This window comes from Megalobrama amblycephala, linkage group LG10 (assembly GCF_018812025.1).
Source record: "Megalobrama amblycephala isolate DHTTF-2021 linkage group LG10, ASM1881202v1, whole genome shotgun sequence".
In the NCBI taxonomy this organism is placed as follows: Eukaryota; Metazoa; Chordata; class Actinopteri; order Cypriniformes; family Xenocyprididae; genus Megalobrama; species Megalobrama amblycephala.
Genome location: NC_063053.1, coordinates 16,292,263 through 16,319,521, shown reverse-complemented (window position 1 = coordinate 16,319,521; position 27,259 = coordinate 16,292,263). Strand labels below are relative to the sequence as shown.

General features: G+C 40.3%; 1 protein-coding gene across 3 annotated transcripts in view; it reads right to left on the bottom strand.

Annotated features, from left to right (window-relative positions):
- The window catches only part of bcl11aa (BAF chromatin remodeling complex subunit BCL11A a), a 62,290-nt gene that overhangs the window by 28,009 nt on the left and 7,022 nt on the right, over positions 1–27,259 (bottom strand). The window contains exons 1-2 of one of the 3 annotated variants that reach the window (XM_048204937.1): positions 25,082–25,808; positions 21,317–21,652 (exon numbers count right to left, since the gene is read on the bottom strand). In XM_048204937.1, coding sequence (XP_048060894.1) covers positions 21,317–21,652; positions 25,082–25,136 — 391 coding nt within the window. In that variant the 5' untranslated portion in view covers positions 25,137–25,808. Of the gene's footprint in view, positions 1–21,316; positions 21,653–24,275; positions 25,047–25,081; positions 25,809–27,259 lie in introns of those variants that run through there. The other 2 variants (XM_048204938.1, XM_048204939.1) reach the window with 2 other exon arrangements.

The window sequence follows — 27,259 nt, the reverse complement described above, 5'->3', positions numbered from 1 at the left end:
CATCTCCACCGAGAGCGACGCATTTCGGACTAGGCCATGACAGCGGCGGGCCGCTCGGCGCACGCTGACGAGCGAGGGGAATTGTGCGCTGATTACTGGCAGCTTGCCTTTCTGACTTGGCAGCTAGTGGTCACTGGGGGAGGAGGACATGATAGAGGCAGGATTTAGCCTCCGCTACACACACAGGGTAATGAGAGCCAGCCAGCGTGGATTTATGTGCATTAGGAGGCACTGGGCTACCCGGCCTGTGATACATTTATTTGGCTTTATTAGCCTTGTGGCATATACGTATTGGAGGTAATTTGGTTAAGGCTGTTAGGTCCATTATGCAGCGAGCATCGTCGGAGGAGGGAGAGGGCTGTTATTAGTGGTTATCAGATGAGAATTATGAATGATAACGGAGGCCCATCTCTAATTTGTGTGGCTAAGGTCTCCATTTAAATTATGCATACAGTGCAGAGCCGATAAACAGTGGGGCATCTGTGCAGGGATGCGGCCGTTCCTGTGGTCAGGAGAATACACTGGTCCATGCTTTAAAATAAACACATGCACTTACAAACGCACACAAATACCCACAGAAAATCAATCCTGAACTGTGCTCGCCCTTTAGTCTATAACGGTTCTATGTGTGTTCCTGTTGGTAGTGGCCGGGGCTGTATCTGCAGCCTGCTGGTCAGATCTGTGTGTTACTGTGTTGTGACGCTGGGGTCACCCCATTCTGAAGGGGACATGGATCAGTTTATTGACCGCTAGCTGAATGCAGAGCTCACCCCGGCGGACTGCTCTTACAGTGTACTCTCTCTTCCTGTGACACGCTCACCTTTACCAGGGCCTGTGAGCACTCAGTGTCACAGAGTAAAGCTCTTTTGTTCATTTCTGTGTAAAAGATAAATAAATATAGCACAAGGGCATGTAAGACATATGAAGAGTGTTACAGTCTTTTAGTCTGCAGGGCACAAGGGTCACCTGAGAATTCAGCTCTCGGTCGCTAACAGGTCTCGCACAGCACTGCCTGGTCAAGCAGAAACAGACATCTGTGTCTGGTCACAGGGACCATGAGAGAAAAACACGAAGACAAAACAGGAGAGGGGATGAGAAAAAAGACAAGGAGGGCAAAATTTTGCTGCACACAGTTTGAGAGAATGATCACCATGAATCAAATATGCTAGAAGAAAAAATAATAAAATAAAATAAAATAAAAAAATAAAATAATAAAAAATAAAAATAATGAAATAATGAAATAATAAAAAATAAAATAAAATAAAAAAATATGTGCCAAGAAACCTAAACTTTAAAGATGATGGCTTAATAAAAAAGGCTATATTAATTAAAATGAAATGCAAATTAATTAAACTGAGTGCTCAAATATATATAAGTATATTTAAAATACATATTATATAGAAAGGCATATTTGTATATTTAAACAGAATTGGAACAGGAGTGTAATAGTTACAATTAGAATTTCTTTCCAGATGTTTTTATCCAAAACAACAAATATATATATATATATATATATATATATATATATATATATACGTCTTCACCATATATTATATATATATATATATATATATATATATATATATATATATATATATATATATATATGTCATACAACCACTATACTGTCCACCTTTCAGCAACTATAGATATTTTGTGCTGAATTTTAAGAGGCTGACTCAGCACATTATAATTTCACTTTATCATAATTAACTGAATATGGGTTTATTAGTTAAGTAAAAAATTCCATAATAATAGATAAAACACATTTTCTGTTTTGTAACTAGTTGCATGTTATATTGTGCCAACATTTCATTCTTGTTTTTTGAACTTTTTTTTTTTTTTTTTAAACCTTCAAAAGACATTAAAAATTTTCTGGTTCAGCCACACTCATTCTCACCACAAACATCCAGCCAGGTACAAATGGGCAAAAAGGAACTAAACGTATGAGGACTGCACAATGCTAAATTCACCTGTCTCATCATAGTAGCGTAACACTGCGCTTTTTACAGTACAGTTCCCCTCATCCTGCGCAAGAACTACTGTACTGTTAAAAATAACTGAAGAGCGAGTAACACTCTGGCTATTGATACAACCTCAACTCCAGCAGTGAGGTCACACACAGTCTCCTCCCCCACGGCCCGTCCACGCACGCTCCCTCGCACATGCAGCCGACCCGCAACTTATCAAAGGCATTAACAACTTTTCGTTAAAAGGCTATAAAGTCTGGCAGAGGTCAGAGTTCACAGCGTCAGCTCTCCAGAGCAGAACAGCACGGCTTATGGAATCAGTGTAATGTGTTTAACAGCGCAGAGTTATAAAAATGGAATGTTTAAAAAAAGAGAGAGAGAGACAGAGAGACAGAGATACACTCCTACACAAGCCCCTGTGTGTGTCGGAAAGGCAGAGCAGTACAACATTGAACAAAGAGCAGCCAGGCTGGCATGATGTGTGTGTGTGTGTATGTGTGTACGCAAAAGAGAGAGAGAGGGTAAGAGTTTGCCCGCGGCATGCCGAGATGTCAAAACTGTCTCTCAGTAGCTGCAGAGAGACGCAGACAAAGGCAGAGAATCAGCCACTGCTGCTATTGATTACTTCTCACTGGAGAGCACTGTGTGAAGAGGGAAGACAATGGAGCAGATCAAACTCACACGCTCACCTCTCCACCCCACACAGAGTGCCACCGGCCCTCTGCTCTCATGCAAACCACAAAGCCTGTGCTGCGTTCGCCAAAAACTCCGCCACATATCGGAATTAAAGGAACAGCTCAGTCGAAAATGAAAATGACATCATTCACTCACCCTCATGTCAAACCTGTACTTCTGTGGAACACTAATGGAGAATTTCTGAAGAATGTACCGGCTGCTCTTTTCAAGATAATGATAAAAGATAATCTTTTCATACAATGAAAGTGAATGCGGACTGTAGCTTTCACGCTCCTAAAAAAATGCAAAAGTACCATAAAAGTGGCCTAGCGCTTCTTGTTAACAGTTTCATTGGTCATATTTTTGATCTGTTGATCGAATCATTTGATAAATTGTGAACGAATCATTCAGATGATTTGGGTTTATGAACTTAACGAAACAATTTAATGAAAAGATCTGACTCAAAAGACAAAAAGACCGACATTTGAGTTGAGAATCAACCAAATGTCTCACTGATCACAATGATTAACATCCAACTGAGAAGATTTTCAGAATTAGACAAGCTTTATTCGCCAAGTGTGTACAAACACAAAGAATTTGTATGGCTCTGGGTACATGCATACAACTTTTATGTTACTTTTGCATCCTATTTCGGGCCAAACTGCCCCAATCCTGATTTACTTTCACTACATGGAAAAGAGTGATCAGGATATTCTTTAAAAAAAAAAATAAAAAAAATCCCTCATGCTTTCTGCAGTAGAAATTCATACAGGTTTGGAACCACATGAGAGTAATAATAAATAGTGACCTAAATTTTCCTTTTTGGTGAACTATTCCTTTAAAAAGCTGCATTTTACAGCTGTACAGATTAATTCCTCTATATATTCCATGTTCTATATCCTAATGAATTGCACACATAAAGCTGTCGGTATATTTTAGTATGCAGGATTATAGTTTTGTTGGACACATTGAAGCTATCAGTTGTGGACCGGGCCCCATTAAGGGCACTGATGTGGCTTTTGATGGTCCTTCTGCAGGAGTAATAGCTGTGGAAAACGGCTCTCTCTCCCTCTTTTTTTCACTCTCACTCTATGCCTCAGTGCCAAAGAGCTCTTGTCCAGGCAAACTGTTAATAAAAAGCACTTTAACAAGACTTCACACAGCCCAAAAGCAAACATCACAGATACTCTGGCCCCTGTAAGCAGAACAACTACACGTTTACATAACTAAACAGAAACATCTAACAGTAGGTGAACCTGTATCTAAGATAAACATGACTATATTGTTTCATGGCACGGACAGTAAACAACAGAAATGGGTTATATAAACATTAATTATATATTTATATAGACATAAAATAAGAAAAAAGATGCAGCCTCTTTGTCTCTGTACTTTTTTTTAATTCAAGCCAATTATAACCCCATAAATGGAGGTGCACCAGGGGTGTGAGGGGGCAGTTTTGGCTGCTGTGTTCAGGATGGAGGGAAAGGAAGGGTGCGCAGGTGCTGATGTGAATCTGGAGGGCATGTCCATTCATCAAACGGCCCAATCTTACGGCCCCCGCACACAAACAAAATATGCCACGGTAAACATAATCCATACATCAAACTCCAACACAGCGCACATATTACCTTGTTCTCTCTACACTGACGTGAACAGAAGCAGTTGAAGGGACGGCTGGTTTAAGGCCTGGAAAGATCATTCACTTCCCTGTCTTTCTATGGCATCCCAGAACCCTCTGCTTTCGTTTTAAAGGAATAGTAACACAAAATACTGTGGCTATCTTCTAAAGCAGCATTATAAACATCATAAGTGACATGATTCCACATAGGAAGCAACACAGAGCGCTCCATATGAGAGCTTTGAATCTCAACTTTTGAGTACAACAGAGTTTGATGTTAGCATGTTGCTAAGCTAATAACCAATTTCTTGTCATCTTCCCACACTTGTAAAGAAAAGTGCTTGTAAACTGGCTGTCAAGCTTTAAGGACTTTGTCTGGGGTTTTCTGTCAAAATAAAAGCTTTGAAAATGAAATTAAGAAATTACGGCATCCATAAATATTAGTATTGTCATTTTACATTTGTACTGTAATATTAATAATAACAATAATAATAATAATTATTATTATTATTATTATTATTATTATTAAAAAATTAAAAACTACATTTTATAATATTATAATAGCAATATTTATTTTTAAAAATATTTTATTTATTATTATTATTATTATCAATATAGTCATATTTATATTTATTGGGTTAAATTGTTCAGTCCTACAAGCAAGCACAAGAAAAAAAAAAACTTTCCCCTAAACCTATTACAAATCACATAAAAATACATAGCACACACAAATATTAGAATTAATAATCCATTTTAATTACACTGAACTATTTTATTTAGTATTTTTCATACTGTATAAAAATAAAATATTAATAAATCAATCAATAAATCAATAATGATAATTTCTTTCATAATTTGGGGTTCATTTTTTTTCCACAGAGCTTGTCGCAGTGGGTTATGGGACACCACAAAGGATGCTGCTGTAAAATTTGACCAAATTGAGGTAAAATGAGAAAAAGTCTTTGAATCAGGAGAGCGTCTATGATGCCTTAAAACACAGCTCACAAGGTTTTAAAGAGAGCAACTGAAGTGTGAAGGGAGAGAGACAGTTGAAAAGAGGAGGAAGTAGAGGACTTTATTTTTTCAGTTGGTGTCGTGGGATTTTGCTTTTGAAAGTTCCTGTTTGTGTAGGGAGTGTAATGCTAATATCAAATAAAACACATTACGAGACACGCGTTTTTGCAGTTTCTTGGACATTGTGTGCCCAGCATGTCCAGGAATAGCCTGTTGGCCAAAGTTGCGAGAAATAGTATCGAGTTTGCTCTGTGCTATTTAATACACGCATAGCCAGATCACATCTATCCTTAGAAATCCAAGCCAGCTAAGACGGTGGGCAGGGTGTAATGAATTCCATGTTGTCTATGTTGAGCCTGTCCTCCTATACGAACCGCTCTGGCCTCTCTATGTCCAGCCAGCCTGTCAGTCTGGCCCAGGCTGAGCCTTATCTGGCCTGTGGTTACATCTGGGGTTCAGATCTCTGACCCCAATTGGGTTACATGTACCACAGTCCGTTCTTCCACACACATACATGAGCAGCAACATGAACACACTCTGAAATGCCAGCCGTCTCATGTAGCACACACACTGTGACCTGTGTATCTGCCACCAAAACACATGCCGAACTTACATACGTATCCTGGTTTGCTTAAAGGGATAGCCTAACAACATGTATTGGTCCATACAATGGAATCCAGTAGTATTTTGGACCCCATTGACTTTCATTATATGGACAAAAAACAGTTGAAATGTTTCTCAAAACATCTTCTTTAGTGTTTCACATGCAGGTTAAAAAGGAAGTCTTACAGGTTAAAAATGCCATGAGGGTGAGTAAATGATGAAGGAATTTTCATTTTTGAGTGAACTATCCCTTTAATAACAGACACATGGTATTCAGGAAGACTGATAACACACACACACACACACACACACATATGGGAAGCTAACATTTGACCGAAGACTCACATTTGCTGGTCTGTCCTCGTGAATTCAGGGGAAGAGCTGGAGATATACACAACCGGTTCCCTAAAGAGTACTTGGAGAAAACTTCTAGACTGACTATTCAGGTCAGCCACACACTCACTCACATACAAATAAATGTGACTGCCCTCCGGCAAACACATATTTGAGGAAAAATAAAACTCACCAGGAAATCATTCCACTAAAACTGGTGCAGGTTAATAAAAATGCATATACATAACTGCGGTTATGTCATAAACATCTGGTGACATACTGAATGCTTTGGGAAGCATAGCAGAATGTACATGAACACACACCCCACACTCTCACTTGCAAATACAGCTATATATAAAAGAAAAAAAAACATATTTTTGGGCTGGAAAAATCTAAATGACAACATCATCTGTTATTCAAAGCATTAGGCCAGAGTCGCCCCTCACACCCCCAGCCTGTGATTGACAGTTGGTGGCCACTAACTGTTGCAGCTGTGCTGGTCTATAAGGCAGGTGTGTGTGTGTGTGTGTGTGTGTGTGTGTGTGTGTGTGTGTGTGTGTGTGTGTGTGTGTGTGTGTGTGTGTGTGTGTGTGTGTGTGTGTGTGTGTGTGTGTGTCTGTGTGTCTGTGTGTGTGTGACAAGTCTGATTAACTGCAGAGCAGACCAGTGCTGACCTCTGTTCCCTGTGTCCAAGCTCACCTTTGATACGGAACCTAGCATGAGGTGCCTCAGATAAGACAGAATGCTTTTATGACACATTGCTCCAGAAGGAAGGAGTCTACCCTCACAAGCTCATTCTACTGTAGAATATACAAAAATGTTCATGTATCAGATACGAAGACTCAAACAAATCAAAATTTGTTCTACCAAATCAACAGGAAGTGCACGTTTGTGACTTTTTGACACATTCATAATTACTAGGACTGCAACGATATTCAAATTCTGGCCAATACCAATAAGATAATAATTATTTTCATGTTATGGCTGATAACTGGCACTAATACACTAATGGTAAAAAATCTAAAATAAATAATTTGTATGCTACAAGTAAATTTGATTAATGAATGAGCATTATAAAAGATGAAGGATACATTTTCCATTTAAAATATGCTACAGATAAGAGTAAACTGTTTGAATTAGGGAAAAAAGTTCATATAAAAAAAAAACAACAATAACATAAAAAAAAAAAAAAAAAAATTAAATGCAATAAATATCCAATATCAATATTCTGTTCAAAAGTAAGTTTTTGGTCAAGTAAGGTCCATAAGTTTTTACTGCTTAAGGAAGTCTCACCAAGGCTGTGTATTTTTTTTCTATTTGAATATATTTTAAAATGTAATTTATTCCTGTGATGGCAAAGCTGAATTTTCAGCAGCCATTACTCCAGTCTTCAGTGTCACATGATCCCTCGAAAGCATTCTAATATGCTCAGGATTCTTTTATGAACAGAAAATTCAAAAGAACAGCATTAATTAATATAATATAATTAATATAATATAATATAATATAATATAATATAATATAATATAATATAATATAATATAATATAATATAATATAATATAATTTTTAAAGGCCTAAAATTTCCTGATATTTCCAGGTTTAATGCCTGTGGGAACCCAGTAGACTCGTGTCTAAATCAAACGACCTAGGCCAAGTTTCAGATCACACTAGGACTGAATTATGAAGCACAGTAACAACTGATGAATCACTGTTGCTGGGTCAGTGCCGGCCCAGGGTTCACTGACCATCCCTCAGAGAAGAGGGAGAAATCGATGGTGTCCTCTGTTGGCCGAGGGTAAGTGGGTCATACATCAGGGGTCCCGGGTTCAGCGAGCTGCTTAGCAAGTGGTGATCAGGCACTGGGCGGACAGTGACAGACTCCACAGAGGAAATGCCCTTGCTATGGCTCACTCGATACGTGACCCTGTCCAGCCAAACACACACAAAGGCCTTCACGTCCCGTTTAATGCCCTGCTCTAGCCTGAGCTCAGCATAATGGACAAAACGGTCATAAAAAGACCCCTCAAACACATTGATTTCCTCAAAGTGGGTTTTTCTCAACCTAACAGTGCTTTTTCTTGTTAATTTGAACTCCTTTCCTTTAAATCACCAACGGGGATCCGCAGGTCATAAGCATTATTAGAATTGTGCTTTCATTTTCTTTTGGTGTTTTGTTTTTGTTCTCGAAAGTCCTCCAAGCTAAAGAAGATGATGACGGAGCCCAGGCTACAAGGCCAGCTAACCGGTCTAAACTGGTTCTGACATTGGAGGGTGTGCAGCTGGTGGAGAGAAAAGTAGTGTTGTTTTTGCCTTTAGCAAAAAGGAACCTGGAAGCATTTGAGAAATCGGCTGCAGGTACAGTAAAAGAGAGAGAGAGAGAGAGAGAGAGAGAGAGAGAGAGAGAAATCAAGAAAGAGAGGAGAATGAAAATGAGAGGTAGGAAAAAAGACAAGCAGACAGCACGACTGATGAGCGAGAGAGGAGGGTGAGAGGAATTGTAAAGGCTAGAGTGAGTGCAGGCTATGACACTGTCTCATCAAACAGCTGGACCTCGGCCAAGTTCATCTGTTAATGGACAACCACCATAGGGCCCCCAGCACTCCCCCTTCAACCAGCGCCTCCCTCACCCCCTCAAACCCTCAGCGCTCTCTCTTTCTCCAAAAAAGAAACAGACGTAGATTATTCTAAAGCCTTTTCTTTTTGTTGGAGATAAACAAAGTACTTCAGGTTCAGGGCTCACCCTGGGACTCTGACAAAGCAATCTATCATCCTGTCTGGCTCAGCCAGTTTGACCACACTGAGACCAAGGAGGCTAATGGACCCACTGGACAATTTTGTCTTTGTGTGGATGCCCCCTCCGTTCTGCCACCCCCGTTCCAATGCCCCCTCACAGGCACAGATGTGCTTGACCAGGCCCTCTCCAACCTGGATCCATCTCTTCCTCTGTTTTATTACATACCTAAAAAGTGAAAATGCTTCTAGTTTGCATTTTTGTAATGTATTCAAATATTTTAAATTACAAATTCTATTATCAGCTGACAACCTGAGTCAAATATTGAATAAAAAAAAAATTCTGAATGTATTAGTCATGCTGCATGAACTCTACATGCTTTAACTCCAGCATGATCCAAAGAGCATTTTGTGCTTCAATGGAAACAAGAACGTCTATACAAAGAATCACATGACCAGTGTGACAAATTTGCTTATTTAATAGTGCAGAATCTGAAATATTTTTAGAATTTTCAAAATACAAAAACATTTTTTTCCCAAGTTTAAAATGGATTTTGACAGTGGACACGGTGTGTGACTTTAATACAGAGTGATATCAAAATAAGGAAAATAAGAATTAAAGATGAAAATGAGAGTTTGTGAGAGAAAGAGCAGGGGAGATGAGAGATAAAAAGAATGGTTAGCATTAGCCTCAGACGTGTCGAGACACATACGCCTCCTGGATTTTCCCTGGAATGACATGCAACGGAATGAAACTCATAAGAGGGAAAAGTATAAAAGAACAAGGGAGGGAGAGGGAGAGGGAGAGAAAGTGCAGGAGAAAGGGGGGAAAAGAAGTGGACTTAAGAGTATTTTAGTCCTTGCTTGCAGGGATTTTCAAACAGAGGGCGATTTTACTGCAGTTTTTGTCTCGCAATCAAAAGCAGCATTATATATTCTTTTCATACTTTTCCTCAGTCAGGTATTACATTTATCATATTGCCCAATACACTATGCAGTTGATAAATCATGTGGTATATTATAAGACATGTCACCTACACTATCAGAAATGTTTAGAAAGTTCTTCACCCACTTTTTGGGATATATCTGAGAAAAAAAACGCAACTCTGTTAACAAATGCTGATTTAAAAATAAATGTAATGAATGCAAATCAACAAAGAATCAATTAATTTCTTTTTTAGTCTTTTTTTTTTTGTTGTTGTATTTTATAATTTATATAAAATACCACTAAAAAAAAAAAAATGTTTATCTTTATCTTAACTACACATTGTCATATAAACATCCAATCAGAAACTACAGTGATTTTGATCTCCTGAGCCTTAAACACAACACAGCACTCTATCAGTTCTTGGTTCATGAAGTTAGACAAGGTAAAATTACTTGGAATTCAGTAAGTGAGCCAAATTAAATTAGAAGCTGCTCCAGTGGATTCAAAAAAGGTTTGTTATTCACTAAAAAGAACCCACTTATAAGAGTTATTCACTTGGGAATCAGACTTCACTGGTTGCGTGGTGTGTTTTTGATTGACTAAAAAGACACAAGAGTCATTCGCTTGAGAATAAGATTTTGCTAGGTTTCAAGCATAAAAAAAAAAGTGGAAATGGTACCAGTTCTCGTAATTTATTCGATAGTAGACTGAATGAACGGTACTTTACCAGACAAATGTTACGTAAACTAATGAAGTTTATATTATATCCCCTCCCACTTTTCAGATTGCTTGTGGTTCCTGCTGAAAACTGATACAAGGATTAAGGCAGACACAACATGAGCAGGTCATCTATATATCATGCATTGTCCAAACACACAGGTAAAGCCCCACTGCACGTTTATGCATGCATGTGTGTGTGTGTGTGTTGTATGAGCTCAGGCAACAGACTAGAGACAGCAGCACCCATCAGGGATAGGTTCCTGTTCAGAGCACAAACAGACACGGTTCACAACCCCCACTGTGAAACAAACAGTCCAGAGTCTCTGCCAGGATCTCATCTCACACTTACACACACACACACACACACACACACGAGCGAATGCATGCGGCATACAACAGATCACACAAGCTGACTGCAAGCGGTCCAGAGCAAGACGTCTCAATCAAACAACAAACATAATTCCCAAAGGATGACAACACATTCTCTGCTGTACAGGTGCAAAGAGATGGTGACAAAGAGAGAAAAGAGCTTAAAGCAGAATTCAAGGCGGAATTAGACACAGATGGCCGAAGAGAAGACCTCAGGATGGAGAGACTAATAAAGTATTTGCTTTTTAAGTCCGCTAATCAAGGAGAAAAGAGAACTAATCAACCCGCATTACAGAGATCAGATGTGCCGCCCGGGATGGAGTCAAACGGACAGCCAACGCTCTTCCCCTAAACATGCACAGCCGTTTCGTTCTTTCTTTACCCATTTTGAGACGATAAATTATCCATTAGATTTCATCATATCTTACTAAGGCAATTACATCAAGAAAATGATAGCGCGTGTGGAATCAATTATGCATGCCCTTGGCCGGAGACCAGAGGCTGGGAAGTCGGAAAGGGCAGATCCACTCCGCACATGCACACAAACACACACACACACACACGCATACATGCAAAGAAACCCATACTACACCGCGCTACACACACACACACAAATAAAAAAAGACCCTGGATCTCACAGATGTGCCCCATCAGTTCATCTTACTGCCTAAAAAGTTCATGCACTTAATAATTTATTTGTGTTCTGGATACGGTTTCCCAGCTGAATATTAACAACTTTGAAGCGTGCTCACAGCCAGGGTAGGGCTAAAGGAGTCCGGAGGAAACAGTGCCTGCCGAGTCCCACCGGCCCGAGTCCATTCTCCTCCCCCCTCCTCTCCCGAAACCAGCGTGTCCGTCCGAGGAATGAACCGTGCAGCCGTACGCAAGTTACTTTTTCTCTGATTAAGAATTCTTTTTCATTGCAATGTAGGTTTCAGTGCTCCCTCGAAGCATTTTTGGCAAAAACAGACGAGAAGAGAAAGGAAAGGAAACGAAAAACATAATATGCAATATAAATATATATATATTAAGAAAAATGATTTCCCTTTTTTATTATTTTTTTATTTTATTATTTTTATTATAATTATTATAATTTATTTTAAGTTTTTTTCATTTCAGATCTCTTCATTTAATTGCATAAATATGCATTATAATATGCATTTATTTGATTGACATTTTTTTTTTGTCCACAAGCCCACTCTCAGTCTCTTCCTGGTTCAATTACACATGACAGTCTCTCTTTTGGGAAATGCATAAACTGAGATGTGTGTGCGTCCCTACGTGTGTATTTCCATATGGGCTCCGACTGTACGAATGCATGTTTGAGATCTGGAACCATTACAGCCACATGTCCACATGTGGAGGGACACACGCAACGTGCTGAAAGATTTAATTAATTTCCCTCAGCATGTTAACAGAGAGCCTCACTTAGTAAGACAAATCACTCTCAGAAAATGGCACTAGCATTTGAATCCCAGCAAGTGTGTGTGTGTGTGTGTGTGTGTGTTTGGGGGGGGGGGGGGGGGGGGGGGTGTGCTCAACATCTGCTTCCTCGTTGGGAAGGGGGTTTACGGTAGGTTTGGAGCAGAAAAAAAATGTGTGAATGTTGTCATATGCAGAAGGTAGAATCGTCTTCCGTGTGTGTGTAATTTGAGTGGTTAGATGAGGCTCTCAATGCTATCTCTGCAGTGTGTTACAGCGGCGGGCTGAGCCGGGGCTGATCAGCAGTGATTAAGTGCGCCGCTGTATGCAAAGTGCATTAATGAGGGTGTGCAGAGTCATCAAGTAAATTAAATATGTCAAATCTCCCGGTGAACTTTCAATCTTCACATACAAAATGCTGCTTTCATTTACATCCTCCATTTCTCGCTCAAAATCCAGGATGAAAAAAAGCAAAGCGCAGAAGCAATTTATACCTTTGCTTCTTTTCCTTTTTTTTTTCCAATGCACCCCCTCCCCTGTGTAAGCATGCACACACACACACACACTTACAAACACACGCATGCTTTCTCATACACAGCTCCCTGCAGAAGGTCTGACAGGCCGTGCTGATGTGTTCAGAATGCGTATGGTAATAGGCCAATCAAAAATGCAAAACAATTGGCAATTACTGAGAAGACCTAATGGTCATTAGAATTTACAACTAGGTAATGAACTAAAGTCTGCCCACACCATGCATATTCATAAAGCAATTTAGGCTTTGAAGATTAAAGAAGTGCTTAAAATTCAAATGAGCCTGAGCAAATTATCAGTAAGATTCAGTCAGGAAGTAGCGGTGTGTGTGTGTGTGTTTCTGTGTGTGTCACCAGCACATGTTTTTACGAGTAGATGTTGCACCATTTTCCTCAAGTTTGTTAACAGGAAAAGCTGCCCAGCGTGTGTGTGTCTAAGCGAGTATGTGAGCCCCGTGGGCCTGACGGAGGCTAGTGAGGGTCTAGGTGTGAGCTCAGAGACCAATCAACACAATAATGGCTGCTTAACAAAGCTGGCTCTCAGCTTTATTCGACTCTTCGAAATCTTTATTTGTCTATGTCCTCTCTCATTCAGATTGGTTAATTCATAAAGAGGAAACGCTTTTCTGGCAATTGCCGCTTTATTGAGTAAATGATCATTTGAAAAGCAGTTCAATATTTGTGGTAGCAAATGTCTGAGGAGGTAGAGCGGTAATAAAAGAACTAGCTTTAATGCAGATTTAATAATTTGTTAAAATAGAGCCATAATAATTTTCCATTCTTTATGCAAATTGCAGAGCTGACATTATACTTACAATGAAAGCGATTAAATTAAATCAAAATAGTTCCAAAATAAATACAAATACATTGTATTGTATATCAAAAAGACAAAAAAGGTCATATTTTCATTGTTTTATACTATAAAAAAAAAAAACACAAAACGAGCCATATCGCTGAGAAATAAACTCGATTTTCCTTATATATATACTAACAAGATAAGGTTTTCAGATCAGAGCGCTGATAGAACAACAAATCCTTGCCTTCATCAATGAAATGAAAGGTTGATATCCATGTCTAACAGTACATGGATCAAATATTAGAGCCTCTGTGGTCACAGGTAGGTTGAGTACATGTAGGCTGCAGCTGGGCTCTGGGTGGCTTCAGCCCACTCAAATCTAAAAATAAAGCAATTAACTTATTGGCAGGCAGGAGGGGAAAGAGTATGACAGGCCGTCCTGCACTAGGTGAGGGGTTGTGACCCACATGGGTCTACAGGACGGTAAAGAAGAGATTCAGAGCACTGGAACTGACAGAACAGAACATTTCTGAGCATTTGTATGGATCTATATACAGTATACACACATAAGCGCACACACACGCATACAAAGCTAGAGCGAGCTTATCGTACTATGTAAATAACCAGAAATCCAATATCAAACACAATAAGAATCATATAAACATAATCAATCAATGTATTGTTAAGCTGTTGCAAAAAAAAAAAAAAGCAAAATAAAATAAGCACACTGTTGCTCCCACACACACAAACCTCACCAGAATACTATAATGTGACATTTCAAGCATATCAGCTTATCAGTCCAATAAAGAGCTGATTTGCTCGAAAACATCACATTATGTACTTTTTTGGTTATGCGTTTTTGAATGTGCTGGCTTTTCATGTTTCTTTGATATCATATGAATAATTTTACCTATATATCTATAAATTTTAAACAAAAAAAATTAATCGTTATTAATCTCTGAAAGATCTGAGCCCTCGTCACGCTACGCGTCTGCAGACTGTCACCACGGCGGAGTTTAAAACCACATACACACACGCAAATACGTGCGCACACACATACACAAACACTACAACCCACTAAAACTAGGCAGGCACCCAATACCAACATGAGCAGAGCAGGCAACCACCCAAATCACACACAAACACGGAGAGGGAGATACGGACAGCAGCTCCAGTCGTGGCACGCACGTTCTGGAGGACCTCACATGGGTGAGAGGTGTGGAGTGGCTTTAAGTAAAAGTCTGAGTGAAAGGATTTGACGGCGATCCACCAGCCTGCAAGAGACGGCCTGTCCTGCTTAACACTGTCTTTTTTTTTTTTTTACATAACCAGATCAGAAAGTGTGTATAACATCCTGTTTTCACCTGTGTGAGAAATCTGAGGGCACTTCCCTGAGGAACATTTCGTTGCTCAGAGATTGCTCTTTTATAGCTCAGGTGATGACTTTAAGAGGGGGGAAAAAAAGAATTGTAGGATAAATTAAAATCAAATAAATATTACAGCTCAGATAATTCAGTTATAATGAGATCTCATTTGATTGGTATCTTGGCAAATCTGAGCACAGTTTGAGACATCAGCACAAGATTTCAGCGAAAATCTCATGCTCTTTTATAGCTCAGTTTCAAGCAACAACTTTAAGAAGAGGGATAAACTAATTTTAGGAGGAACATTTGAGACAAAATTGACATTTTCTCCGATGTTTTGCTAAAATTATTTAGGAAAAATAAAAAGTAAACACAAATTGTTTACATACAAACAAGGAAATGAATGTGAATAAATTAAAATCAAATTAAAACTATAGCTCAGATAATTCAGTTCTTGATTTCTTAGCGAATCTGAAATCTCTTCTATGAGATTCCATGGGTCTTTTTCTGCAAAGAAAAATCTGAGAAGCACAAATCTAAAAATTTAAATTTAATCTCACTGTCATTTGGAGCAACTTTTGAGATACTAAAGCGATCTCATTTGTGAGTTTTCTTCCCTACAGGTGGAAAGCGGACCCCCTTAAGAGATTAGGAGAGACAGAATGATAGAAGGAGCGACAAAACAGACAGGAAGGGAGAAAAAAAAACACTGAGCGCTCAAGGTGTCTGTAGAGACTCAAGTCCTGCCATCTGTAACCATTAGAGCCCAGATGAATTGATCGTATTGAGCGACCCGGCTGGCGCGGGGGCATAGCTGGTCAAGGTGACCTCATAGTGGAGTTGTGTCCGCCCGGTGATACCAGGAGGGATAGAGCAAAAGGAAAGAAGACAGAAGTAACAAATGAACTAGCTTAGCACTGGAGCAGTGACGAGGCCATCGCATGTGTCTGACAGCGTGTGTGTGTGTAAAAGGTAAACAGAGTAGTGGAGGACACCCCTCCTGAAGCCCACCCGATGCCTCCAGCCCTGCTCTGTGCCAATTTCTCTTTGGCATTGGCCACTGAGGGATGTCCTGCAGTACTAGTGCCAACTCACACACACACACACACACACACACACACACACCTCGCATGCACGGCTGCAGAAAACCACAAACAAACTCATAGGCCTCTCGCAGCCACACACACACGGCCTAGTAATTCTGCACCATTCCTATCTGTGTTTATAGAAGCTGTCTGTAATCCGCAGAGATTTATAAATATGCTTTGTAGTACATAAACATTTTTATGGACACGTTCCTCTAAAACATCTGACACAATTTGAGAGCTGCAATACGACAGGACCCAGTGGGTCTGTGCGTGTCCACCCACATACAAAACACGCATACATGTTGGCACAAATAAAATGAGGAGATCAGACCAGAGGGGAGCTTGAATATCAGCAAAATGATCACAAAATCTCTCCGCAGAGGCATAATCACACTTCTCACGAACCTCGAATCGAACCCTACACCTTCTAGACCTGCATGTACCTGCGAACAACAACAGATACTGAGCGTTTTTACATCGAGCAGACGAGCGCTTTTATTTTTCATCTAACATCCGGCGGAAAGACAAAGCGATCGCTCGAGGTAGTCCAGGAAAGACGGCATGATCAGGTGGCATTATGGAGATGAGCACAGACAGAAAGGAGAGAGCTGGTTATTTCTCCTCTTGTGATGGAGGAGGCGATGCCATTGTCTGCAGGAGGGAGGGACGGGGTGGGGGGGATGAGAGCGTCATTGGGTGCTAAGAGCGTATGAAGGGGTGCGGGGGTGGGAGAACTGAGACGGAGCGGGTGGCACCGTGCCAGGCAGTGCCCGTCTGGCTGCTAAATACCTTTGTTTCCTTGCACGCCAGCTTTGGTGCAAAAAACAGGTAAAACGGACACGATTTTGGGGGTTTTAAGACTTAAAATATACATTTTTCATTTTAATATCTCTCAATTTCAATCAAATATAAAAAAAAAGGTATTGCACAAATAACAAAAAATATATATTCTCCTTTCTCATTTTTTTTCCAGGCAACACAAAATTCCCAACCCGACAAAAAATGTGTGCTGTAGCCCATTAGATGAGAATGGCGAATGAAAGGAAGCCGTCCACCCCCACAGCACCGAGCCGACTGTATCATGCAAATCAAGCCTGAGGATGCAGAATATCACAATGTTTCTGCGAGGGATGCTGCGAGACACATCTCCACATGCAGCAAAACAGCTCCAAGAGAATTAAACATCATTCTGTGCTATTATTACACCTCATCCCTCTGGAAAAGCTGCACACCTCTCACACACACACACACACATTCAGTAATGCTATTTTTCCAAGATCAGACAGGAGATGGTACACATATGCAGGGACTAGATACAAACACACATGGGCATACAACAGCACGGTATTCTTTGAAAGGGATGACGGGTCTTGTGTGTGAAGAAATCCTGTCGGTGAAAGGAAATAAAAAGGTTTGGAAAATCAGACCCCCCCCCTCCCCAAATTCGAATACATATTCATAAAGAGCCGCTTCCAAGGCACCATCGCCGCTCGGGTAAGACATGTCTCTTTGTCGCTTCCTGATAATTCATTTTCCTGATTGTAAAAAAAGGACAAGCAAGGTTTGGGTGTTGCCCCATATTAAGTCGTGACAGCGCACACACTCGCACCTGCACAAATAAAATGATCTTGTGACACTATACATGCATATTTCCACATGCCGTCTATTACGTCTGTCAGAAACACACACTACCATGCTGCATGGGGCGGTTTAGAAAATAAAAGCAACTGTCATGGTAGCCTCAGCTCTCACTGATGACCGAACGTCAGCTAACGCTGCTCCTCACAAGTCCTCTTAAAAAACGATCAGTGTCAGCACACTCGCAGCTGAACTCCAGAAGGGCGCTTTGATGATAATTATGATCATGACAGATCGTCAAGCTCCAGATAATATGCGATTTAAAAAAGGAAGAAGAAAAAAAACAATAAGGAAAAAAAAAAGCTTAAATTGCTGGGGTCTTTGTTAAGCCACTCATTTAGGTCACATTTTGGCACAGAAAATTGCAGGCAGCTCACATGCCAGACAATCGCACACAGTGTAATTGATTCAATATTAATTGGATGCCCCTGATTTACATTGACTGCTACAGCCATATGCATAGCAGAGAGGGAGAGAGTGACAAAATGGGCGAGCAAGCGAGCGGGAGAGTTAGAGGCATTAAAAACCCACCCAGCAAAGGCCATTTAAAAAACAATTATCTGTATTGAGGTCCGTTCTGCATGGCGGCAGTGTTAGTCCGATCTAATCTGCCGATTTATTGGAGAGCAGTCATAATTTCTGAAGGGCTGCCATAGCGAAAGACAGAGTCTTGAAAAGCGTTTGATAAAAAAAAAAAAAGTTCAGAGCTCCAAATGGCCCCATATCGTGAGCCAAAGCGAATTCAATCTGTTCCATCGACATGTTTTTGGACAACGCGTTATGAAACAGAAGATCATAGGATGTTACTCTGCATAATTTTTACATTTCATCAGACGTCTTACATTGTGAAGCAAAGGACACGATGCAGATTATATCAACAGAGCGTATTCAAAGCTCTGGGAGCAGCATTAATTCAACTAGACGCTTTTGTGACAACCGGTCTAATTTTTTGCCATTTTCAGGGAATATGAGGCTCCAAAATCTCATTTAGGGATTAAAAATTAAATAAATACATTATGTCTGTATCAAATTACAGCATGGGAGAGAAGAAGGTCTCAGTCTTCTCTTTCTAAGGCCCTCTCACCAGGATACATTGTGCTATTTGGGGTAATACACAGCCACAAACGTGTGTATTGCCACTTTCTATGCTCACACAGCAAGTCCATTCCTCTGTGGCAGGTACTGCTTTTCCTCACACTGAGCTGCTCTATATGGAAATGGAGTTGTTACATCACACATAACAATTTCCTTATTTGGTCGTCTGAACTACAGCATAATGATCCCTCTTAAAATAGATCAAATGAATAATAAAGTATGTAAAAATAAATATTCAAAATAAAAATAATAATTCATAGAAAGAAAGAATATATATAAAAATGTTTTTCTTGAAAATAATATATAAAAACTAAATAAATAATAGAGAATATTTAAAAAAAAAAAAAAAAAAAAAATCATACATAAATAACAGAATATGTGAAAAAAGTGTTGAACTGTCACCTTTCCTTCACCCTTTTAAATGAAGTTTTGTGATGTTCTAGCCCACCTCTAACCCAGGTACAGATACACGCACACTCTCACAAAGTATTCTAGTTTACGTATTCACAGTAAGCTGCAGTCATAACTAACCTTGAATGTGTTATGTCTGAAATCGTCTATAATATGGCTAATTAATATCTCTTCCCTGTCTGACCTGCCATGGCAGCAGATTCAGTAACATGCTGAGAAGCTGTTATGGTCCTTCCCACAAAATTGTTTAAAAAAAATAATAATAACAAGCACACATAATACCAGTGACCCAACGCTATCAGCTGAACCCTGATACATTATGATGTAAATGAGTTTAATAACCCAGTTTAGCGACTGACAGAAACAAGAGACGTGTGCGATAGCCGGCTCGCATAAAGGTTGTATAATTTGTGCTGAAACTGCATCAACATGCTTAAAACAAAGAGGGCAAGCAGACACAAATGACCCCATTCAGCCTCCATATCTGATCAAATTTAAACGTTCTATAGCAAAGCACTGTGTTCCACAGCAGATGATTGTACACATTTTATATGCACACAAACTATACCGATACATTTTCTCTATCTCAAAATATGCAAGTGGGAACTGTTGGAAAACAACTTGATACTTGAACTCAGCCGCCGATAATTAGCCTAGAGCAAAGGGTCAAGTCCAAATGACTGTTGATGGGGCTAACCGGACCCAGACGCTTCCTGGAACCTGATCTTTGAGGCAGACCAGAGAATGGCCAAACGTAAAGCCAGGCCAGAAAAACAGACTGGAAAGTCTCACTCTCACATTTTCTACATTTAAAAAACAGCCACTCAAAATCACCCCAGCAGCCCAAGACACTCACGGACACATAATAGCATGCCGACAACTTAATTTCACTTAACGCTCAGCTTAAGGAAGATTAGACTTATGCTGCTATAAGATTCCAGCGTTTTCTTTTCTCTTTTTATTTAAGTTGTTTACAGTGGAAATTAGGAGCTATCTTGTTTGCTGTTTTTTATGACTATATTTTCTGCGTTTTATATAGTGCAAGTCAACCTCTAATTAAAACGCACATCCACAAAACTAAAACAAATAATTAGAGTTGTATTATTGTTCCCTGACAAACCAAAATAACCAAACGGCCTTCCATTTCCTTTCCTTTTTTGACAGAAAGTGAAAATGTGCAGGCGTGCATTTATACGGATAAGATGTGGCTGTGCAAGAACCCACAACGAAATCAAGATACATCTGTCGAGACCACATGAGAGAGGCTGTGCAGCACAGAGAGGCATTTCCCATGAGTCTGTGGACACACACCGAGGGGGATGGCCTCTCCTGTCACAGCAAGGACTCTTCGAACCGCCCCTCCAGTGCCAAAATCTCCCCCTCTCAATCCCTCTTGTAGGGATGAGCGGCCCGTCAAGCCATTTAGAACACACCCTTTGCACTCTACTTTGGCGGCCGGTAACAAAATTGCAACTTTTAAGTCAAAGTCTGCCACTATGGGCCTCATGGGGAGTGAATGACGAGTTACCAGAGAAAAAGGATTTAAAAAACATAAAGTGCAAATGTGCTAAACCGAAGCATACAGACGGTGGTGGGAATGTGTGATCTACGGTTCGAATCTGAGCTTAATTATCCAAATCCCACAGAGTCCAACTGAAGGAGATCCTTGATTCCAAGCAGAGATGATCTTGAGATAATAAATCAGATTTTAAATGTGTTTTTTTTTTTTTTTTTTTTTTTTTATCTTTGTACTCTATGAAGTAATGCTGGTTCCTCTTTTGGTCTTCTCACTCTGAGGTTTGATTGAATATACCCCCTTCCCCTTCCTGCCCCACAGCTTTTAAATATTCAGCACTCTGATACGTCTCCAGAGCCGCGAACGAGACGCCCCACGGAGGAAGGACATGTGTCTACGATATGTGGCCCACACAACAACTCAGCTCCACCACAAATTTTCCTCACACAGACTCAAAAAAAAAAAAAAAAAATCACATTGGATGAGGTTACCTGTAATGTTTTCCTGTTTGGGACAGATTCCTCGAGAAGACGTCGATAAGCAGTCATCATCCTCCGGCGTAACCTGGATGCCCACCTCCACGGGGTTGGACGCTCTCCTCAGCTCAGCGTTCGAGGGCGAGGGGGGCTTATCCACTGCTTTGTCCATGCACAAAGTGCCATTGCACTGCTTCCTTTTGTGCTCAATGAAAATAAGGATGTCTCCCAAAGGGAAGTTCATCTGACACTGGCCACAGGTGAGCAGGTCCTGGTCTCCCTCTGGAGATACCTGTACCAGCCCGCGCTGTTCCTGCCTCTCCTCCGAGACCACGGCTGACAGGGGCTCGGCTGCACACAGGAAGAATCCATATGCGACACAGAGGGAAGGAAAAGCAGAGGGAATATTAGAGACTGGGTGCTGTAATGAACGCAGTCAAGAAGAGGGAGCACATATATATCAGGACAAAAAAAGAAAAAAAATACTCATTTTATGCTCCACATCAAACTCCCACCATTTTAATTTAGTTTCTAATTTCAGATCCATAAATGTAATTACCTCACAAGTTATAAAAAAAAATAATAATTATAATAATCAACACAAAAAAAAAAAACAATCAGTTAAACTTCAATGAACAAGTACAAAAACATAAAATTAGCAAGGGCATGACATCTTATTAACATTTGATTTTTTATGATATAAGGGTAAAAGCAATATAATTGTGCTATATCTATTTTTGGTGCATTAACATATGTGTCTATAACTACAGAAAATTCATCTCAGTCTGACTCTTTGTTTCACTCAACCATACACACATCTGGATCGTGAAATGACTGCATGGACAACACGTGTAGATATCCAGCAAACCCAACACAGTCAGAGCTGCAGTAATACATACTTCACACAGTAACGACTATTAGCTTTTTCCCCTCACGATAAAGTTAGCTATAAGGTTCACACACACACACACGCACACACACACATGCAGGTATTAATGATTGTTTAGTGAAATCTTTTGCGCAGAGGTTACACTAGCTTCCTAACGGTTAAGAATCTTGACCTTCTTTATAAGCTGCCAATTTCATGCTTTAATGAACCTAAAACCACAGAGAATCAAAAAATAGATTTTAATTTTAGTGGGTGATGATTGGTACAGATTTTGATAAAAAGGTGTTGGGATCATGTGCAGGTCGGATAAATTTACTTCAGCCCTGTCTGGGGCAGCTATTGAGGGGCAGATGTGGAGTAACTCCCAGACGTACTTATGAGGAAAATATCCGACACATTTGCACATGAAATAACACAGACGAAGTGTGATAATTCAACCTTCTATATGGAGCAATGCTTTCGCCACTTTTTTTTCTGCTAAGTTTAAATGCTCAAATAAATAAAAGCCTAAGCGAATAAAAGTGAACTCAAACTATTTTAATTCTCATTCCTAGAGTGATACATAGTGATATTGATTCGTAATAAATTCGTAATGATAACAGCTGTAGAACTAGTCCAGTTATGTGTGACTGTGATAAAACAGAGAGATAATCGATATATGCAAAACTTCAGTCATGACTTAATAATACCGAGCGAGTATTAGCTTATAAAGTTACAAAATATATATTTCATTTCAAATGCGTCACAATAAAACAGCAGAATATATTCGACACTTAGTTTAGCTATAACAAGTATATACTTGTTTTACTATCGCAGCTGCAATCTAAAGATATCCGTATACATATGCATATTTTGAATTATATTAAAGGAACTTTATACGACTGACCTTGTATAAATAAACAAAGATTCTGTAAATATGTTACAAAGGAACATTCGACAATCTAGACAATTATTTTAAAAAAATAATAATAAGTTGGCTCAGAAAGTGTGGAAACTGTGGAAAGTGAATCACATTGAGTTTTCCCAACTGTTTTAAATTCCACTACACTCAGCGCAGGCGATAAAAACGATATTAAATTTTAAACTGTTTTTAAAACTAAGAATATTTTTGTATATTTCAAATCAATTCAAATGTCTAAATTCAAAAGAAGCTTAATGCCACAAATTGGTAATATTTTCAAATAGTTCTCTGAAAAGTAGGCTATCTCTGTGTGTATGAACGTGGACCTTTAAAGCTGGGTTTGAATAAAATAATAAAAAGGTTTGCAATAACAGCTCCTTCGTTATAGTGTCTCTTTCACTTTACAAATAGCTGCCATCTGTGTAATTATGAATTAGATGGCAAAGTTTATCGTGATTGACATTTGGTCTATTTGTACTGCCTGATCCTCCTTTGTTAGTTTACTTGATCTATTAAAAAAAATACAAGGTATAAAAATTCTACATGTCATGCCAGGTCAGGACGGGGTAAAAAAAAACTGTTACCAGTTCATATACAATACGTTTCGCTCTTGCTAACATATGGTCAAATATAGATAAAGATAGCGGTGAAACTGATCGGGTTCGAGTCTAGTTTATGATCGTCGTCTGCCCCCTAGCGGTGGATTTCTGACACGTACAGCAGCAGCAAGCACACGGAGTAACCCGCGCTGAGATCCCACAGCCTGTGTGTGGAAACCCAATAATGTCACACGATACTTTACAATGTTACAACAACTCGGGATTTGTGTCAAACATGTTTATCTAATAAAACGCGTACTAATGCTTTTGTAACTGTACATTTGCGATATGAATAGGTAAATATCTAAAAGCCTGGAGCTAAAACGTTTTCGTTTCGTGGTCTTCCTGACAGCATTTTCAGGTCCATAAAATACAAAGTACACTATATTTACAAAAATGTAACTTACCACAGAACTTCAAGACATGTTTAGAGTGAAATAAATAATTCTAAGGATAATTCTAAGAATAGTAGCCTAACAGTAGGCTACAAATGTAGCCAATGTTTAAAAAAACGAGCAAAACTGACTGGTTTTCTCGATACACTTGTATCTTAAATAGTTGCATCACATTCAGGTTTCGTCTTACCTTTGCCACCGACATTTAAGACAAAATCAGGCCTACGTGAAATTGAATTTATCCTTGTAAATGCACTCAGAACGGCAAAGAGCGTAGCGTAAAATCGTCTCCTACTGCTTTTAAGCGAAAGCCCAAACGAGTAGATCAGAATCGCGTTTTCCTTCAAATGTAAGAAAAGCTTAAGAATTAGAATTCAAACAGATTTTATATGCAGACGGGTTTCTCTGCGACGTTAGTCTCACACAGGCGACTATGCGTGCTCTATTTGCTGGCAGTGGGTAGTACGCGCACGCGGCGCTTGTAAACAGTCGGACACGAGATTTTTCCCAATCAAAATTCACTTCCACTCTTTGAAAATCTTCCAAAAATAGCGCGAGAGGGGGGAAATCCTGCCCAGAATCACAGACAGACAGCGTTACGGGACATTCCACGAGATGTGAGCGTAAATAAGCGAGAGAAAGCAAGCGTGCATATACCCACCACAGTCCGGTATATGTGAGCGCTTGCTCTTAAGTGGTCAAAGCGACTAGGGCACGAGAGCCAAGACATATGCGCCTAAACACAGAGTCGGCACGAACTTCTCCAAGTATAGCGATGGAAAGCAAACTTTTCTGGCATTTCGGCGGACGAAGGTGCGCGTAAAGGCATTTCAGAGATGGGAGCGCTCTCTTCTCTAAAGTCCACTTGATCTGCGCTGTCCAGTGTCCAGTGTGTCTTCGCTGAGAATTACGCTCCTCTCCAGCAACTCAACACTACAGAACGGAGCCAAAAACAGGTAAACGGAACGGGCACAACATATATTTGTCTTTACTTACGCGAAAAATCCCGTTTGCTTAAGTGCTGGGGTTTGCCTTGCTTGCGGCGAGACATGGTGGTTGGTGGTGGCTTTCAGCTCGGTTCACATCGGGAGAGCCGGGTTAGAAGGGAGACTCCAGAGAAAATATCTTCATCAATGCCTTTGACATCCAAAATAAATTAGAAATAATACAAAGATGGCGCAGGGAAGATGGATTGTGGGATAGCCGTCATGGCTTTTTTGAAAAGAGAGAGAGAGAGATGAAAAAATGGCAAAAGCCCCCCTGAGCTGCAAGTTCAAGTGCGGACGTGACGTCCCTGCGAACTTGAACGTCAGGAGATGGATGGACATAGACATACAGAACATGGGCAGGGCAAAGCCGTGGAGTGGGAGGAGGGAGTGGAAATAACAAAACCAATGGACACTCATTAGGGGCTGGACATGAAAAATAGACCCGAAGAAGCCAATGGACAGAAAGATCAGGGGGCCGGACAAGAGGCGAGAGAGAGAGAGCGAGAGACACGCACACACAGAAAGAGAGAGAGGGGGGAGATATGCTTAATGAAAGCAATGTGCGCTGCGGCGTGTGTGTGTGTGTGTGTGTGTGCGCGCGCGCGCGAGCGCTGGGGGTGGACGCAGGAAAACAGAGCACGAAAAGCCAATGGACAGGAGATTCAAGGGGGCCGGACATGCTATATATACAAAGAGAGGGGAGAGGGACCTCGCATATAAGGTTTCCTAGTGGACACTGATGGTGCTTCAAACACAGTCACTCAACTCCTGGTCAAACAGTCAGAGGTAGCGCGCAAGCTGCTTTTCGGCGAGACACGATCGGGTTGCATGAACAGGACAGACAGGTTCCGAGTCGGGGCATGTGGGTTCAACCGCCGCGTGCGCTGCCACATTCCTCCAGAACAGAAGCCCAGAAAAACTTAAGGGACATCATCACGTAGAGCGGGATAGGATACTAGCTCGCGCGCTTTGCGAGCGATGTAGGTGGGACTTAAATACTACAAGAGTGTAATTGTAAAAATATAACAACACACTGACGAATAGATTGTGGGAGCAGCCCACTAGAAAGAAAGGGGACGGGGTAATAACTTTCAGATGTGTTCAGATTATAGAGAATGGCGACTGGGAGGAGGAGGGGGGTGTCAGTAAACCGCCGCGTGGATTTAGAAATATAAAGATGCTGTAAACAGCGCCGATGCATCTGAAATTAAAGAGACATGAAGCGTATAAGCGAACGCGATGACAAGCTAGTTCAATGCATGAGGTGGGAGGAAGAGAGAGACACCCCTGCGAACTAGTAGAAGTACGACTAGACTATAGCGACTGCTCCAGAGACTCAAAGCAGAGGCTGCGTGAACAAGTGACAGTCTGCGGGGAAAAGGCACAATTCAATAGGGAACCGATCGGAACTGAATTCGAATGCTGGAGATAATACGTGACCCGTGAGCGAGCGAGCGAGTGAGTCAAACTGCTTTGCAGGCTTATGCGCTGACATCTTTGTTTCTGGACCAAGACTGATCGCTGTGTTCGGTGCGTGTGTGTGGGGCTTCTTTTTTTTTTTCTTCCTCGGCGCGAGGTGTCAGCTCTTTACGCGAAAGTTAAGTCAGGTTTGCGCTGGGTAAAAAGGTCAACTCTGCGCGAGGGCTATCTGGGAATGCCAATGGATCCGATGCTTTTCAGGTCATTGTTCTCAACAAGTGCATATGATTAAAAGCACCGCATCGATCTGAATTTTGTATATAAAGCCTTTGATTTAGTTTCAGCGCACTATTCTCCTGCATGCACAAAGAGAGCTAGCTACATTTACAGCAATTTAAAACAACAACAACATGTAATTATTTAAAAGCAAAGAACTATATAGGCTATTCTAAGAAACATGGATTCTTGGGTTGGCTATATGATTATTTGCATAAAAGCTAAGCTATAAAACACCAGCATAGACGGGTTTCTGGGTAATAAAAAGTAACAAAACACTTTTTGTCTCTAACTAGGACCTTTATTTTTAAGTGTCTAATATTTCTGCGATCGTGCAGCGTGATTGACAGAAATGCACCACGGATTCCTTTAGGACCTCTCCTTTAGGGATCGTGCTCTGTATTTCATGCGTCCCACAGAAGGATTGCATTGTTAAACCTCGCTCTAAATATTTCGTTAAAAATTACTTTGTCGAAATGAACTTAAAAGT